Here is a 14,427-nt window from a genome sequence, read left to right as displayed (position 1 = left end):
TACAGGATGCAAGGGATAATTGCCCATTGAAATCTCGAGGTTTGAAACAATGACGGCCTGCTTTGGGGGACAAAATTGAAATTAATTAGAATTGACAGTTGGGCGAGTTTGTGCGACAGCAATGTATACAGAGCTGTTCAATGTCAATTTGGAGTTTCATTCTGGGATCGGGGTGATAAGCCAGTTTTCCAATATTGCGCAGCTGTTGCAAAACATCCCAATAAAATGACAATGTAAATTAAGGTGCCATGAATATTCGACTAACATATGAACGCAATGATAGGGTTGTCACAAAAAGACCTCTAATATATATGGGATAAGAACAAGCATTACTTGCTGCGCTCAGTGCATTGATACGTCCTTCAGGGCATGCTGCACGTGTCACTACATTGTCGACTTGTTTGTTGTGTTCTTGTTTCAACCGACTTATGCACAATGTCTTTTGTGAACATAACTGAAATTCACCCACAATATTAGTGCAGACTTACTCAAGTCAAGGGCCTGCCTCGCGGAACGCTGCCGAATCAGCAAAATTATTAGCTTACTCATTCCACACCCACAGCGCCGCATTCGACTCCCCTTGGATGTACCTCCTCTGCTTCACGCTTTCCTAGTATTCGTGGATTGATGGACCACTGTACATATGGCAGTGCTGCGAGTCTAGACGTGCCCCGCTTTCGCTCCAGACTCACAGCACAGCCATTGTCCGAACCTCCGTGTATGATGGTCTGTTCTGTTTCGTGTTTTCGAGCGCACGCCTCACATTGGCTCCCGTTCCCACATTTCATGTCACCCTCATTCCTCGTCGTAACCGAGGTGATCATCAGCGCTCTTCTCTAGCTGCTTGCGTTTCTGCTGCAATCTGTCGTTCGCAGCGCGAGTCTGGCTCTCCCCTTGTCATATAATATAGGTTTCATATAATAATTACTCGAGAGAATTCTGGCGCTAGTGTCAACGGCAGCTGCAGTGGCAGTGGTTGCACCAGCGTGGGAATTATGGGAGGTACAAGGATTTGCCTAATTTCGTCCCTTTGGCTTCAAGCGGCTTTGTGACTTCGTAAGCTCGCCATTTTCAACAGTGTACTGTGTAATTGGTAATTAAATAAACATTAACATTGTCCGACAGCAGGATTTGAACACAGTACCTCAATCACAGACGCCGGATATTGAAACCATTAAGCCACAGATGCATGTATAGATAAGCGATGTGAATCACCCTTACGAATTTATCGCAGGCATGAGTCACCTTGAGACGTTTCGTGAGTTTCGATTTGCCCACTTCGACAAGCTCAACATTTTCAATTATACTTGCGATTGTATAGATTGCTATGAAATTTACGACAGTAAGATTTATATACCGTAACATACAAAGCCACAAAAACTTCTGAATTCACAAGCACGAATATGCGGGAAATCCACGTCCTTCCCATCATTCCTATGGCAGGACGACTGCAGCACCAGAGTTCGCACCAGTATATTGTAGGAAACTCTATGCCCCTTGTCCTCGAAAGCCGGATCACCTCTTCAAACCTATCCTCTCGCCCCATTCCTTCGCGCAGCGCCGTTTGGGTTACTCTCGCTGCTACCCTCCACTCCGGCTTCGCCGTCCTTTCTCCCACTGTCGCGGCACGGCAGCGGTGCTGGTGGTGGGCGCGCCTTACCGCTTCGCGCCCGATCCTCGGTTATCCACTCCGTCTCGGCGTCGCGTGGCTGTATGGCTCTCTGCCGCGTCTATCGCTTCCCCGTTTGCGGAGCGCGTTCCTCGGTGTCATATGTCGCCTCTGGCAGTGCTTGCGCCTGGCTGTCCTGCCACCTCCACTCTTGCCCTATACGTCCCCTTACCTGGCGCAGTGCCGTTGCGGTGACTCCAAAAACAATTCTAGCGTTTCGTCCTGTTACTTCTACTTCCCACTCGAAACTTGTACGGCCACATTGAGGCCTGTCTGTCAGTGAAGAGTGCGTGACCTCTACTGGATACCCGTGTTCTCCGCCCATTTTCTCATGCCAACTCTTAAGGAAGAATAAATATTTGCTGATCTCCCCCCCCTCTCCACTACTGTGAACCACTATACGATGGTGCGTCACCAGAGGGGCGACTCGATAGCGGCGGATTGCAGTGTGTGCTACCGAATCCGATACGCAGAACCGCCTACGTTTTGTACTGCGTGTTCTGTATGCATTACCAAGAAGCGCAATGGTAGGCCAACTTATTTTCACATGTCCAGCGCACGCTGGAGGAACGTTTGCCCACGTTTTGTACTGCGTGTTCTGTATGCATTACCAAGAAGCGCAATGGTAGGCCAACTTATTTTCACATGTCCAGCGCACGCTGGAGGAACGTTTGGAACGAAAGTCGGGAATATGTAAAGGGAGACTAAAGCGAAACAATAAACAAGTTTAGACTAACGGAGCATTGTTTGAGAACCCTGCAGGCAGTCATTTCAAAAACATTGTTGGATTATTAGATGAGAAAATGAAGTTACAAGTATCAGTATATAATTTCGCGCCGAAACCCCAGTGCCGGTATGTCAGCGTGACGCCAGGAATAAAGGTTCCCGAAACTTGCCATGCTTAATATTTGGCTCCTTTAGAACACAATATAGTCAATCTGTACCGCTATATATAATTAAGAGGCCCTAGAAGATGCCATCGAAATCGAAGACGTCACAGCCCCCAGGTGCGGGAACTGAAGTAGGCGTCGCCACCGGTATTTCGTTATTGCGCTCTTTCTGGCTTACCAAACGTCCTATCGTTGTAAGAGTGGTATTTGTGGTGTTGTGGAACAGCAATTTAGTGATGCAGATGAAATCACTTTTCACTTTAGTGTCCATTTAACGCCTCCTTCACCTTCGCCGCGGGTAGGGCCCATATTGCGCCACCTTCGGGAGCGGCCCTGGTAAGGGCAGTGCTTGACGCCTGCCTCACCTTCGTCGCGGGTCAGCTCGGCACTACATTATCTTGCACCATCTGCACTATGCATAGATTCACTGCACCGCCATCAATGCCCCTTTCCTGCATCTTCTCTTGTACACGTATTTCTAATATTCGCAGATTGACGGCACGCTGCTAGAAGGTTTCCAAGTGGGTCGCGGCACCGTCATTTTCTTTCCTTCGCCGTATCTCCTCTGTGTTTTCTAATATTCGTGCATCCGAGGTCCTTTCTAGGAAGGTTTGGAACGAAAGTAAGGGAAGCCTACACTCGCAGGGCCACCGTCAACGCCCCTTTCCTGTATGTCTTCTGGTTCACGTTTTTCTACTATACGCAGATTCGCGGGACGCAGTAAGAAGGATTGGAACAAAACTGGGGCCGTCTACACTCACGGCACCGTCGTGGTCCTCCTTCCCTGTATATTCACTGCTTCTTTTTTTCCTAATATTTTCGCATCCACAGCACGATGAAGAAAGGTTTGGAAGAAAAGCGGTGGAGGTTTAGGCTAACAAAGCAATTAATGTATCTCCTTTGTGTCTTTCTAGTATTTGCGTATGCACAGTAACGCTGGAGCAGGTTTGGAAGCAAAATGGAGAAATCGAGAGTCGCAGCACCCCGATTAGCCCCCTTTCGTGTATATTCTGTTTAATATTTTTCTAGTATTTGCGCATCCAGGGCAATGCCGAGGGCTGGTTATGAAGGAAAGTGGCGGGATGTTCAAACTCACGGTGCCAACACTGTTCCAGGTTGTCCTAGTGCTCCCGCATTCATTCCAACGCTAGAGCAGGTTTTTCGAATAAAAATAGGCGAAGTCCAGACTCATATCGATGTATTTGACTCCCTATCGTTGTGTATTCTTTGTTTGGCAGACTTATTATGGTGCTGTGCTTCGCTCCCCTTCCCTCTATCTCCTCTGCTTCGTGTTTTTCTTGTACTCACATATCTTGGCGGCAGTTGTTGAAGGAAAGTGGGGGCAGTCCAGACTTACGTTATGGAATTTGGACCCTCTACCCTTTATCTTCTCGATTTCGTGTTTTCCCACTATTTGCACATCCATGGCAGGCTGGAGGAAGGTTTGGAAGGAAAGTGGCGGAAGTTTAGGCTCATAGCGCAGCGTTTTATACTCTCCTTTACTGTACCTCCTTTGCTTTGCATTTTTCTAGAATGTGCGTATGCACGGTAATGCTCGAGTAGGTTTCGAAGGAAAATGGGGAAGTGAAGACGCTTGGCACCCCGTTAGACCTCGTTCCCTGTACATATTGTTTAGCATCAATGAGGCCAGCATGTTCAATAGGAAAGTGGGTGACGGCCAGACTCGCAGTGCCCGTAGTGTTCTAGATTTTTTAGTGCTCGTGATTCCCTTGCAACGCAGCAACAGGTTTTTAGAAAAAGAACTCAAGGAAGACCAGAGTCGTCGCGCCGTGTTTGTCTCCCTATCTTTGTATATTATGTTTCGCATTGTTCTAGTATTCGAGTGTTCGCATCTACATTGGAGCAAGTTTGGTAGTAATTTAGGGGAAGTACAAATTAACAGTGCCGTGCTTGACACCTTTTCTCTCTATCACTTCTGCTTCGCGTTCTTATATTTACGATAATATGTTTTTATAATATTCGCGCATCTACTGCACGGTGGGAGAAGGTTTAGATGGAAAGTGGCAGAAGTTTAGGCTCACAGTGCAGTGTTTTGCACCCTCCTTTGCTGTATCTCTTTTGTTTTGCATTTTTCTAGTACAGTCTATCCCGCATATATCAAATTATTGCGTATATCGAAGAGTTGAAAAATCCCCTTGGGAATCTCATGCAAAAGTATTGCGCTATTGTTCTCGTATATAGAACTCCCGTGCACCGGCATATCGATGTATCGAACTCCATGGTGAGCCGCGCCCCCGCAAGTGTGCTCCTCACAAAGCTCTTGCGATGTTCCCGCGATCTCACGCGCGCCGCCCCGCACTTTGAGAAAAGGGCGTGTGGGTAAAAGGCACGTGACGAGGAGTGATTGGGTGTGAAAGGGAGCAGGAGGGAGAAACCATTCTCACCGCAGGCACCCGTTTCCTGTCTTTTGGTTGGCTGACACAAAGAACGAGGTCAGTGAGGATATGGTGAGGATACAGAAGGCGCTAGAAGGAAGCAATGTGAGGCTTAGTCTCATACAATCAAGCGGATACAATAGTAGAGCAGCAGCTTCCAGGTTTATTTCATGCGGACGGCATTGTGTTGCTAGCCAACAAGCAAAGTGATATGCAACGTCTGGCTGTTATCTGCGTACAGTAAGGCTGGAATTTAGGTTTGCAATTTAGCGTGAGAAAATCGGGTTTTATGGTATTAAATGAAAACAGTGAACAGCCATTGGCAATACAGGGCCGGGAAATTGCTCGGATAAAAGAATGTAAATACCTTGGTATATAGATACACGAAGGCACTAGATATATGGAAAAACAGCAAAAAACAATAGAAGTAAGGGGAAAAGGAATGCAGCCATAATGAAACACCGGGATATGGGGCTGTAGTAGGTACGAAGTGTTCCGAAGTATGTGGGAAAGTGTAATGGTCCGAGGACCTACCTTTGGAAATGTAGTTGTTTGCTTGAAATCGGGGGTACAATCGAGACTTGATGGCAACCAAATGTCAGTGGGACGCTTTGCGACTAGTTTTGAAGTAAGGGAATCTCAGAGTAAAATTGATTATGAGGAATGACTGAGGAATATGAAAGACAATGATTTGGCTGAGAGAGTGTTGAGGTATTTGTTTGTGCAGGAAAAAGCATTGATTCACAGTGGTGGATAAGAACTAGGAAGGTGATCAGCAAGTATGCAGCCTGTTGAGTGAGCAGCACAGCAACTAAGAACGTCGAGCGGAAAGTCAGAGAGGCTGATATAATCTATTGCGGGCCGGCAGTTTTAAAGCTGCCATGATTAACTACTTGACCACTGGCCTCCTTTAAGCTTTGGGTTGAGCGAGAGCAGGAGGAAAGTAATAATTTCCGCAATAGATATTAGTGAGACGTGATTGGAGATTAGTGGAAGTAGGGAAACGACAAAAAACGAAGACTTACAAAAGCATAGTTCGTAATAGGGCGTCAGAAGATAAGAATATTGGAATTCATCGTTTTTTTTTATTTCGTTTTTAACTTCGGAAGGACTTTACACAGTATAATAGCAACAGCTTGGTGGCGCAGCCCACCGCCTCGTTCTAAAGGGGACTTTCGTAACATCCATCATTATAACGGTGGGCGCCAAAGGAATTTCAAGCGTTGCCATTCCTTTGACTCGAACCCCCCCCCCCCATGCAGTATGCCGGACAGCAGCAGCAGTGGGAAAGCCGAAGGAGGGAAGGATAGCTTTGCTTTAACAAACGAATAAATGAATTAATCAAACATTAAATGCAAATTAAACGTTATCATTGGCCCCCTTTGGCCTCCTTTCATCCTGACCTTCTTGGTTCGCTATAACATATGATGGCTTTGTTGGGACTCAAAATGCACAGGCTGGCCAGCCACCATGCTGTAATCAGTTCAGATACTTCTACTTGAACTTGACCTCAAGTATGGGTCGCTTTAAAAAAATGTATAAGGAAAATGCTTTAAGTTTGGCCATGAGAGTGGGGAGCCCTACTGCTAACCTTGCAGAGCGCATAATAATATGGATGAAAGGAGCGTTCAATACTTTAAAAAGATCTGATAGTTAATCTAGAAACATTTGAGTTTACTATGGATTGCACTTAATGTACCAGCATTTTTTTTTTTTTTTTTGCTGAATTTATCACGCTGAGGCGTAGAGCTCATTAGGGACGCTTGAAGAGATAGCTCAGAAGGTTACATACTGTAACATTATCGATTGCTTGATTAATGGTTTTTTGCAATAGGTGTCACTACCTGACGCTTCAAACTGCATCACCCATAATACACTACCAACTTGCTCTCAATTTAAGCTTCGTGGCACAAACATGCTTCGTGGTTCTTAAACTACGCTAGTGATGAACTGGAACAGATGCATAGGTAATCTGGTATATTGGATGTGTGCAACCTATAGATGCTGAAATTTAGGTACACATCATGCATATCACGCCTCTGACTTTCATCAAATATATAACTGCTTTTTCATGAAGTTGACCAAGTTGTATGTTGGGCTTGTGGGTACGGCATGGTGGGAGCAAAAGGCGTAGGGCACTAGAAACTGGAGAAAAGGACAGACTACATGTGCATCCGGAACACACAGACCCTCTTTGGAAATACGGTAATTCTTGAAAAAGGCGTCAAGAAGAGGATGAGGCTTATCATTGAGGCATATCGCATCGCCAGCTTTGCTTATGAGATGGCTGGTAAAGAGTTGGAATTCATGTACCTGGCATGATTTTTTTTTTTTTCGCAAAACGACCCATACTGTCACGAGTGGTGCTATCGGGGTACTCAGCACATGTTCTTTGCAGCCGAGTGAAGAGTATGCTGTGATCCCGCAATTTGTGTGGTCGTGGTGTGGCCTCCATCAAGCTATTTCGTGTAGTTCTTTCATTGTAGCATGGAAAGTTTTTTAGGAGCCTCGTATAACTCCTATAAAGGGGCTAAAATTTTTATTTCGCCGATTTCTGCTCGCACACTACAAAATAGTCCGACAAATTGCCATTCACTTGCACGACATTTTTAACAGTCAATGAATAGGTAATTTTTGTATGACATGATAACCTGGAAATAACTTTTGTTTGCGAAGAGTAGCGGTTGCTCCATAATTAAATTGTAAAATACCACCACACTAATAAACAGAATAATATATTACTGCATCTTTGGCGCTGCCATGGGTTGTTGAGCCATCATCAACAAATCCCGCACTATGATAACAGCTATGAATAGTACTTTGTCCGACTGTCATTTCGTAGCATATTCTGAAAAATTAACTATGGCAGTTGATGACAACAAGGGTCGTGGTGCAGACTCTTAGGGACCCTTGTCTGTATACCATTTCTTTTAACCAATTGTTATGAACGAATGACAAACTGAAACTGACCGTCTCATTCTTCGTTTATAGCATATACATTTGTTAAATGCGGTTGCATGTGTTGCATGATTTTCTTTGTACCAGAACTTTAATTTAACATGTCTTTGTTGCAGACCCCCAGCTGGCCGACCTCTTGGATGCAGCCTTCAACAAACTGAACACATGGAAGGGCGCTGCTGTCCGCGCGAGAAACTCCACTCGGAGCGAGGACATGGCCGCTTTGGTGGCAGCCAAAAGTGCAGGGCGGCAAGCACTTCAAGATCTGCGCGCTGAAATGCAAACCCTGCAAACTGTATAGTGTGTGTGCGTGCGTGTGTGTGTGTGTTTGTGCGTGTGTGCGTGTGCGTGTGTGTGTGCGTGCGTGCGTGCGTGTGTGTGTGTCAGTGTGTGTGTGTGTGTGTGTGTGCGTGTGTGCGTGTGCGCGTGTGCGCGTGTGCGCGTGTGCGTGTGTGCGTGTGCGTGTGCGTGTGCGTGTACGTGTGCGTGTGTGCGTGTGTGCGTGTGCGTGTGTGCGTGTGTGCGTGTGTGTGTGTGTGTGTGTGTGGATGGAACTACGTGGGTCCTGTGTCAGATATGGTGGAGCACTACTCTGAGGGCTGTCACCGCCTCGTCAACTGCCGCTCGTGCAAGAATCCCGTTGCCAGAATGAGCGTGTTTTGGCTCACTTGCGGGGCGGCTGCAAGTCGGACGTTCTGGCCACGAACCAGGCGCGTCCGTCGTCCGCTAGCGGCGGCCCCGACGGCGACGGTTCTCTGTCCACGCTGCTGAGCACGATAGACAACCTGGAGAATGGTCTGACGAGGACAAATCGCCTCGAAGAAACGCTGCGCGAACGGATTAGCGTCGCTGTGCAGCCACCAACGGTTCTCAGTGACAAAGTCACAGGGACAACTCATTGACGGCCGGACACTACCACTGCAGTAGGCACAACTACACAGGCCGGCGGAGAACTACAGCAGCCCGACGTTGTGTCGGCTTCTTCGACGTCTCCGTCCGAAGAGAACGCTACGCCAGTAGCCAACCGTGACGCCGTGGTGGCAGACTCCCCGACCCAATCGAGAGATCAGTCGCCCTCCGAGACTCTCACGAACGGCCTCAATTGTGAGCTCGAGGCTGTGGTCGAGTCAACTACACCTTGAGATGCTGCCGAAGGGCAGCCCAGACCAGAACCGAAAGCCTTTTTCAATTACGTCTGGGTGATCAAACCCCTCCGCAAGTACCGTAACGCGCCCCTGCAGGTCTTCACGAGCAACGTACTCACTGTGGGCGAAAAGGGGTACAGGATGAGGCTGGAAGGCAAGTTCCGCGACCTGTCTTCACCTGTCTTTTCACCTCGGTCCCAGCGATGCCTGTCTCGAATTGCCGTAAAACCGCAAGTGGCGCTTCGTTGTCCTCCACCATAAGCAGCACGCCAGAGACGTAAGCTACAACGCTTTTTGGCCAAATGAACGTCCAGAAAAGGCAGAATGCGGCCAACACGGTTCTGAAGCGGCCGAAAAAGAAGGATAACGACAGCATTGGCCTTGAGAGGTGTCTGTCCGTCGCGCAAACGCTGCAGTGTCAAGAACAACGAATTGTCAAGAACAACGAATGCAAGGTGCGCTTCATTGTTGAGTGAAGTGCTCACCACCTTTTGCGAAGCAAGACCTGTCGGGATACGACAGACTTCCTTCCAGCCTTTGGACTCTTTTTCTCGAGAGCGGTGACGAAGCATTTTTAGCACACGTCCATCCTTTTTTTTTTGTTGTTGCTGCCTTGTCATCGGTCACATGTCGAGAGCATCATATTGTTTTATTTGGTTGTTGGAATGGACGAATATGGCGACTAATGTTGAGTGAATTGCTAATGGTCTTGCTTGCTCGGTCTTTGCCATCGAAAGCACTGGCACACCAGACGTTGCACCAAAGCAGATGAAATGATGCAGAAGTTAGGCGGCAGGCAGGCACTGCTAGTTCAGAAGCTTTCTTTTCTGATCACCTGAACTAGACTTGCAGATGCAGAGCCATCAGCATAATGGCTAGACTTGCGAGCATGTGGTAAAAGAATTGATTATCTGTAAGCTTACATCACTGAAGGTGTACCTTTCATCAGTCGTTTTGTGTGTTTATCACCACCACCTCGTGCAGAGTGCAGTAGCAGGCTCTATTGAACAGATCGCTTGCACTGATGTCGCTGCCACCGTTCTGGCAAAACATTTGCACGCACTAGTCTTATTCTCTATTCTTCGGAAGTGCAGAAGAGACTGAGTGCCTCACCCAAATGGTGGAAGCGACATTATGTGCAAGCCATCTTTTATACATGTCATCATTTTGGAGGTTGCGGGCAATTATGGATTGATGCACAAGTTGAAATGTTCGGCCTTCCATGGGTTTGTGCTGGGGGTTTTGAGTAAACTGGATCACTCTCTGGTTATGAAAACGTGAGCTTATGTACGACCACTGCATCTTAGTGGTTTGCTTGCCATATGGTAAGTAATTCTTGCTTCAGTGGAGTAATTGGGCCAAATGATGTCACCATCATGTCTTGCTCTTATCTTACCTATATGGGAAACTAAAAACAATAAAAATAATACATTGAACGAATCAGCATAATTGTGGGCTTGGGCATTCGTTGCATCAACTTTTGCTGTATCCTGTGACAGCTAAGGTGGCATTGGCACATGACATCACCAAACGTCACTGATGGGCTCCTGGGGTTTTTTGGCGCCAGGCTTGGTGCCTTGTTGTGCAAATGCCAGCTGTTGTTTCAGTGTTTGTTCGTGCTGTCATGATCTTTGATGCAAAAAATTTTATGCAGCAGTATTAAGCTTCACCATGTTTTGGCTCATGAACAAGGTGTCTTGCTTCTCTGACAGAGTGATGGGCGACATCACTATACCAGACTGTGGCCTTAAGATTGTGTCGTATTGTGTGGTGTATATAATACCTCTAATTGGAGAAGCCATGCCAGACAGTTCCAGTAATTTTGACAAAACATTTCTGAAGAACGTCTTGACATGTGCCACCATGACAACAACTTCCTGCAGGTTGCATTCTCTCACGTATTTGTTTTATATCATTTTCATTCTACTTTCCATATGTTTTCACTGCACAACCGACCCAAATAACTTAAACATCAGCTACACATTTTGCGCTGAATTAAATGTTGTGGGTTGTATTCCCAGTCGATCCCTTCCAAAGTGTAGTAAAAGTGTGAGACGGGACAGGAACCAACTAAGCAAAATCAATGGATGACGTTTTTCAAGGTATTCATTGAAAAAACCTGCAGCCAGAAGGATGCCCGTTTTTTCACTTAGGTGTTTTGCTTGTTACATCGCACAGAAGTTATACCCCAAGGTGATCTACCGTGGGTACGACCTGAGCTGTGTTGCTGCCTTACCTTGGTAAAACTTTATTTTCCCGCAGAATTTCAAATCGCGCAGATAAATCTCTTTCCTTATTTCTTTTCCTTCCACTATTTAAATATTTTTTTTCAGCTGCATGGTGCATCTGGTGCTTCATTTGTTGTCTCTGTGCCCTGTTTTTAGTTCCTTTGCTTTGAACCATAAACATCTCTTAAGCTTCCTTTTGCATCAGTCTGTTCATTGCACCTGTGAATTGGGAGCACCACAACAGGACTGCTTCTTTTTGATGAGGCCGAATAAAACCACAAGGAATGCACCTGTCTCGCATTTGTCTAGTACAAGAAAACAAGCCTTCTGCACAAAAACGAATTTCAATAACTTCAAATGAAATTTAAAAAATTGACACAATTGACACTAAATGAAACCTAGTAGCGGCTTTTAGAGGAGGAGTGGTTAACATACACAAACTGTTGTCTGTTAGATAAGAAATTTCATATCCAGTTCAAAACAAGGGGATTAAGGTGCAAGCGAGAAAGTTTTAGGAGAAGTCGTTGATGCGGAACTTTGTCAAACGCCTTTTCGAAATGTCAAACGCCTTTTGAAACTCAAACGCCTGTTCGAGATCAAGGTTAGAGCTTATGTCATTTATAAGGAGTGCTAATTGGCTATCGCAAGATAACCCTTTACGGAAGCCATACTGGTTAGGGTGGAAGAAACTGACAGATGTTAGGAATGTAGCAACGTGGGAGTAAAGCACATGTTCCAATAATTTCGAACGGACGCTAGTTAGAGAAATTGGGTGGTAGCTGCTACATGATGATAAACCTTTCTTTGGGACTGGGATAACCTTACCCACTTTCCAGTCATCAGGCACCACTCCTGATAAAGATTGCTGAAAATGTGACATAGCATCTCGCTTATAACATATTTAGTATTTTTGAAGACTTTGGAATTCATACCATCGATGCCAGGTGAAGACGACAGCTTTAAGGAATCAATGCATTTCCCGGTTGCATCAGAACAAGGTGATTGCGGGCATTGTATGGTAACTGAAAAGTGGGAATTCAGGAAGTTAACCTTTAGGTTCATTCGTAAACACGGAAGAGAATGCATGATTAAGCGCTTTGGCGATTTCGTGACCAGGAATAGGCATTTTTCTCGTCGCACAGAGCAAGTGGTTGCGAACGCTTTGGATTTATAATGTGCCAGAATATTTTGGGGTTATTTCGCAGGATGTTTGGTAGGGTAGTCGAAAAAAAGGAGCGTTTTGCTTGACTAGGAAGGGATAGGTACGTTTTTTCAGCGGTGTAGCATTTCTGCCATGCGCACTCAGAGTTGGAATGCCTAGCAGCGCGGTAAAGCCTTTTCTTTTTATTGTTGAGACGCTTTAGTATCGTATTGAACCAGGGTGATGAGTGCATTTCAGTTACAGTGATAGTAGGTATGTAAGTTTTTATCAGCTCATGCATTTTAATTTCAACAGAACGTTCTAAGAAACCGGTAAAGAACGAGCTGGAAAATTCCCCTAGTTTAATATTCATATCAGTATAGTTGCCTTTGTCGTAAAGCGTAATAGTTTTTCTAGCTTTAGTGAAGGCAGGGATGTCACTTTGGAACGACGTATGTAGAACTGAATGATCGCTAAGGCCAGGTAAGTGCGTCAGTGGTGAAACATGGGAGTGAGAAGTGAGGATAAGGTCTAATATGTTAGAAGACTTATCATTGTGCCGCATGGGGTTACTGATGATTTGTGTTAAGCCATACGTAAGACACGTATTAAAGAAATCACATTCGACATTGTTTTTTGACGTTGTTTCAGCTATATTGGACCAATTGATGGCAGGGAAGTTGAAATCGCCGTACAGCATGATGGGTTATTGGGGATAAAGCACTGTTACGGAGTGAAGCACCTCATGGAAGTCAGCTACGAAAGAGCTGTTTGCGTCGGGCGGACGATAGCATGCTGGGCCGATAACAACAGCTGGGCGAGAAGCGTTGCTTATCACAAAGACAATTTCTAAGGGCGTTGTTACTGTTATTTCAGCACACTGAAGACTTTCGTGTGCGCAAATCAGTACGCCGCTCCCCCTTTTGTGGGATCTGTCGCGTCAGAACATCGAAAAATTTGGAAAATGTGAAAGAATTTCTGCATTATTAATGGGCGGATTAAGCGAAGTTTCAGTAAGAAGGACTATATTCGGTGCCGTTGTACTGAGCGTTGTACACAGTCATATGCAAGTCCCCTTCTCATGGCATCCAGTAGAATGTTTTACTTCGCAGTATGACAACAGCAGGGCCATATAAAATGTTCCATATCGCTTGCTGCAGCTGACACAAATGAGCTTAAACTGATGTGTCCCTTCGAAACTATATTTTCATTAGTTTTGTGGCACCAGGGTGGTTATTCAAGAAGGAAATGAAGGCCAACGTTTATTTTTCATTCGCTGACGCCACAGTTATGCTGGTATGTCAGTGTAACGTGGTAAAGTTCAAAATACATTTTTCCTTATTTCTTTTGTTGGGGCAGAGTAAAAAAATGTGAATATTTGTGGCTTATGACTTATATAGAATGCAATATATTTAATATTTGCTGAAAAAAAGTCAGCTTGGTGCAAGCAGACGACAGCACAATCCATGGCATCGCGGTGAGCTAGCGGAGTTTAGTGTTGCCAGAACCTTTTTGTTCTTGCATCCTTTGCGGCCTACCGAGCCTCCTTTTGCAGTAACTGTGGCAATTCAATGCATTCCCATTTTTGGGGCACTTCACCCACTTTCCGGGGGTCAAGCATCTATGTATATTTGTATCGATGTTTTTTACGTATGTTTGTATCTCACCGTTTTCCTGCATACCTGGGTCACTGGGTGGCCCGTGGACGAATGGGTAGTGCATTGGTCTCTGCTTAGGTAACACGGTTTAAAAACCAACCATCGGACCAACATGGGTCACTGAGTATGTGGCAATGTGTACATGCATCCCGCTCTTCAACCAACCTCTTTCGTGCCCACATGGGTCATACCGGATGCCGAACTGGGTAGGTACCACTGTTCAAAGATCTTACGACACCGATTTGGGGCACTGGGTATGTGCCACGCGGTCGGTGCTGCTCTTCTACGAGCGTCCTTGGTGCCGACTTGTGTAACTGGGAATGTGCCCCCTGCAATTATGAA

General features: G+C 45.8%; 1 protein-coding gene across 1 annotated transcript in view; it reads left to right on the top strand.

The window, feature by feature from the left end:
• LOC129384141 (uncharacterized) overlaps nucleotides 1-11,479 on the top strand; it is a 64,519-nt gene extending 53,040 nt beyond the window's left edge. Inside the window, exon 5 of the mRNA XM_072284252.1 lies at nucleotides 8,030-11,479. Coding sequence (XP_072140353.1) covers nucleotides 8,030-8,214 — 185 coding nt within the window. The 3' untranslated portion in view covers nucleotides 8,215-11,479. The remainder of the gene's footprint in view (nucleotides 1-8,029) is intronic.
• Nucleotides 11,480-14,427: the final 2,948 nt, after the last annotated feature.

The sequence above is a fragment of the Dermacentor andersoni genome, chromosome 9 (genome assembly GCF_023375885.2).
Source record: "Dermacentor andersoni chromosome 9, qqDerAnde1_hic_scaffold, whole genome shotgun sequence".
NCBI classification, from domain to species: domain Eukaryota; kingdom Metazoa; phylum Arthropoda; class Arachnida; order Ixodida; family Ixodidae; genus Dermacentor; species Dermacentor andersoni.
This window is presented reverse-complemented; position numbering and strand designations above follow the sequence as displayed.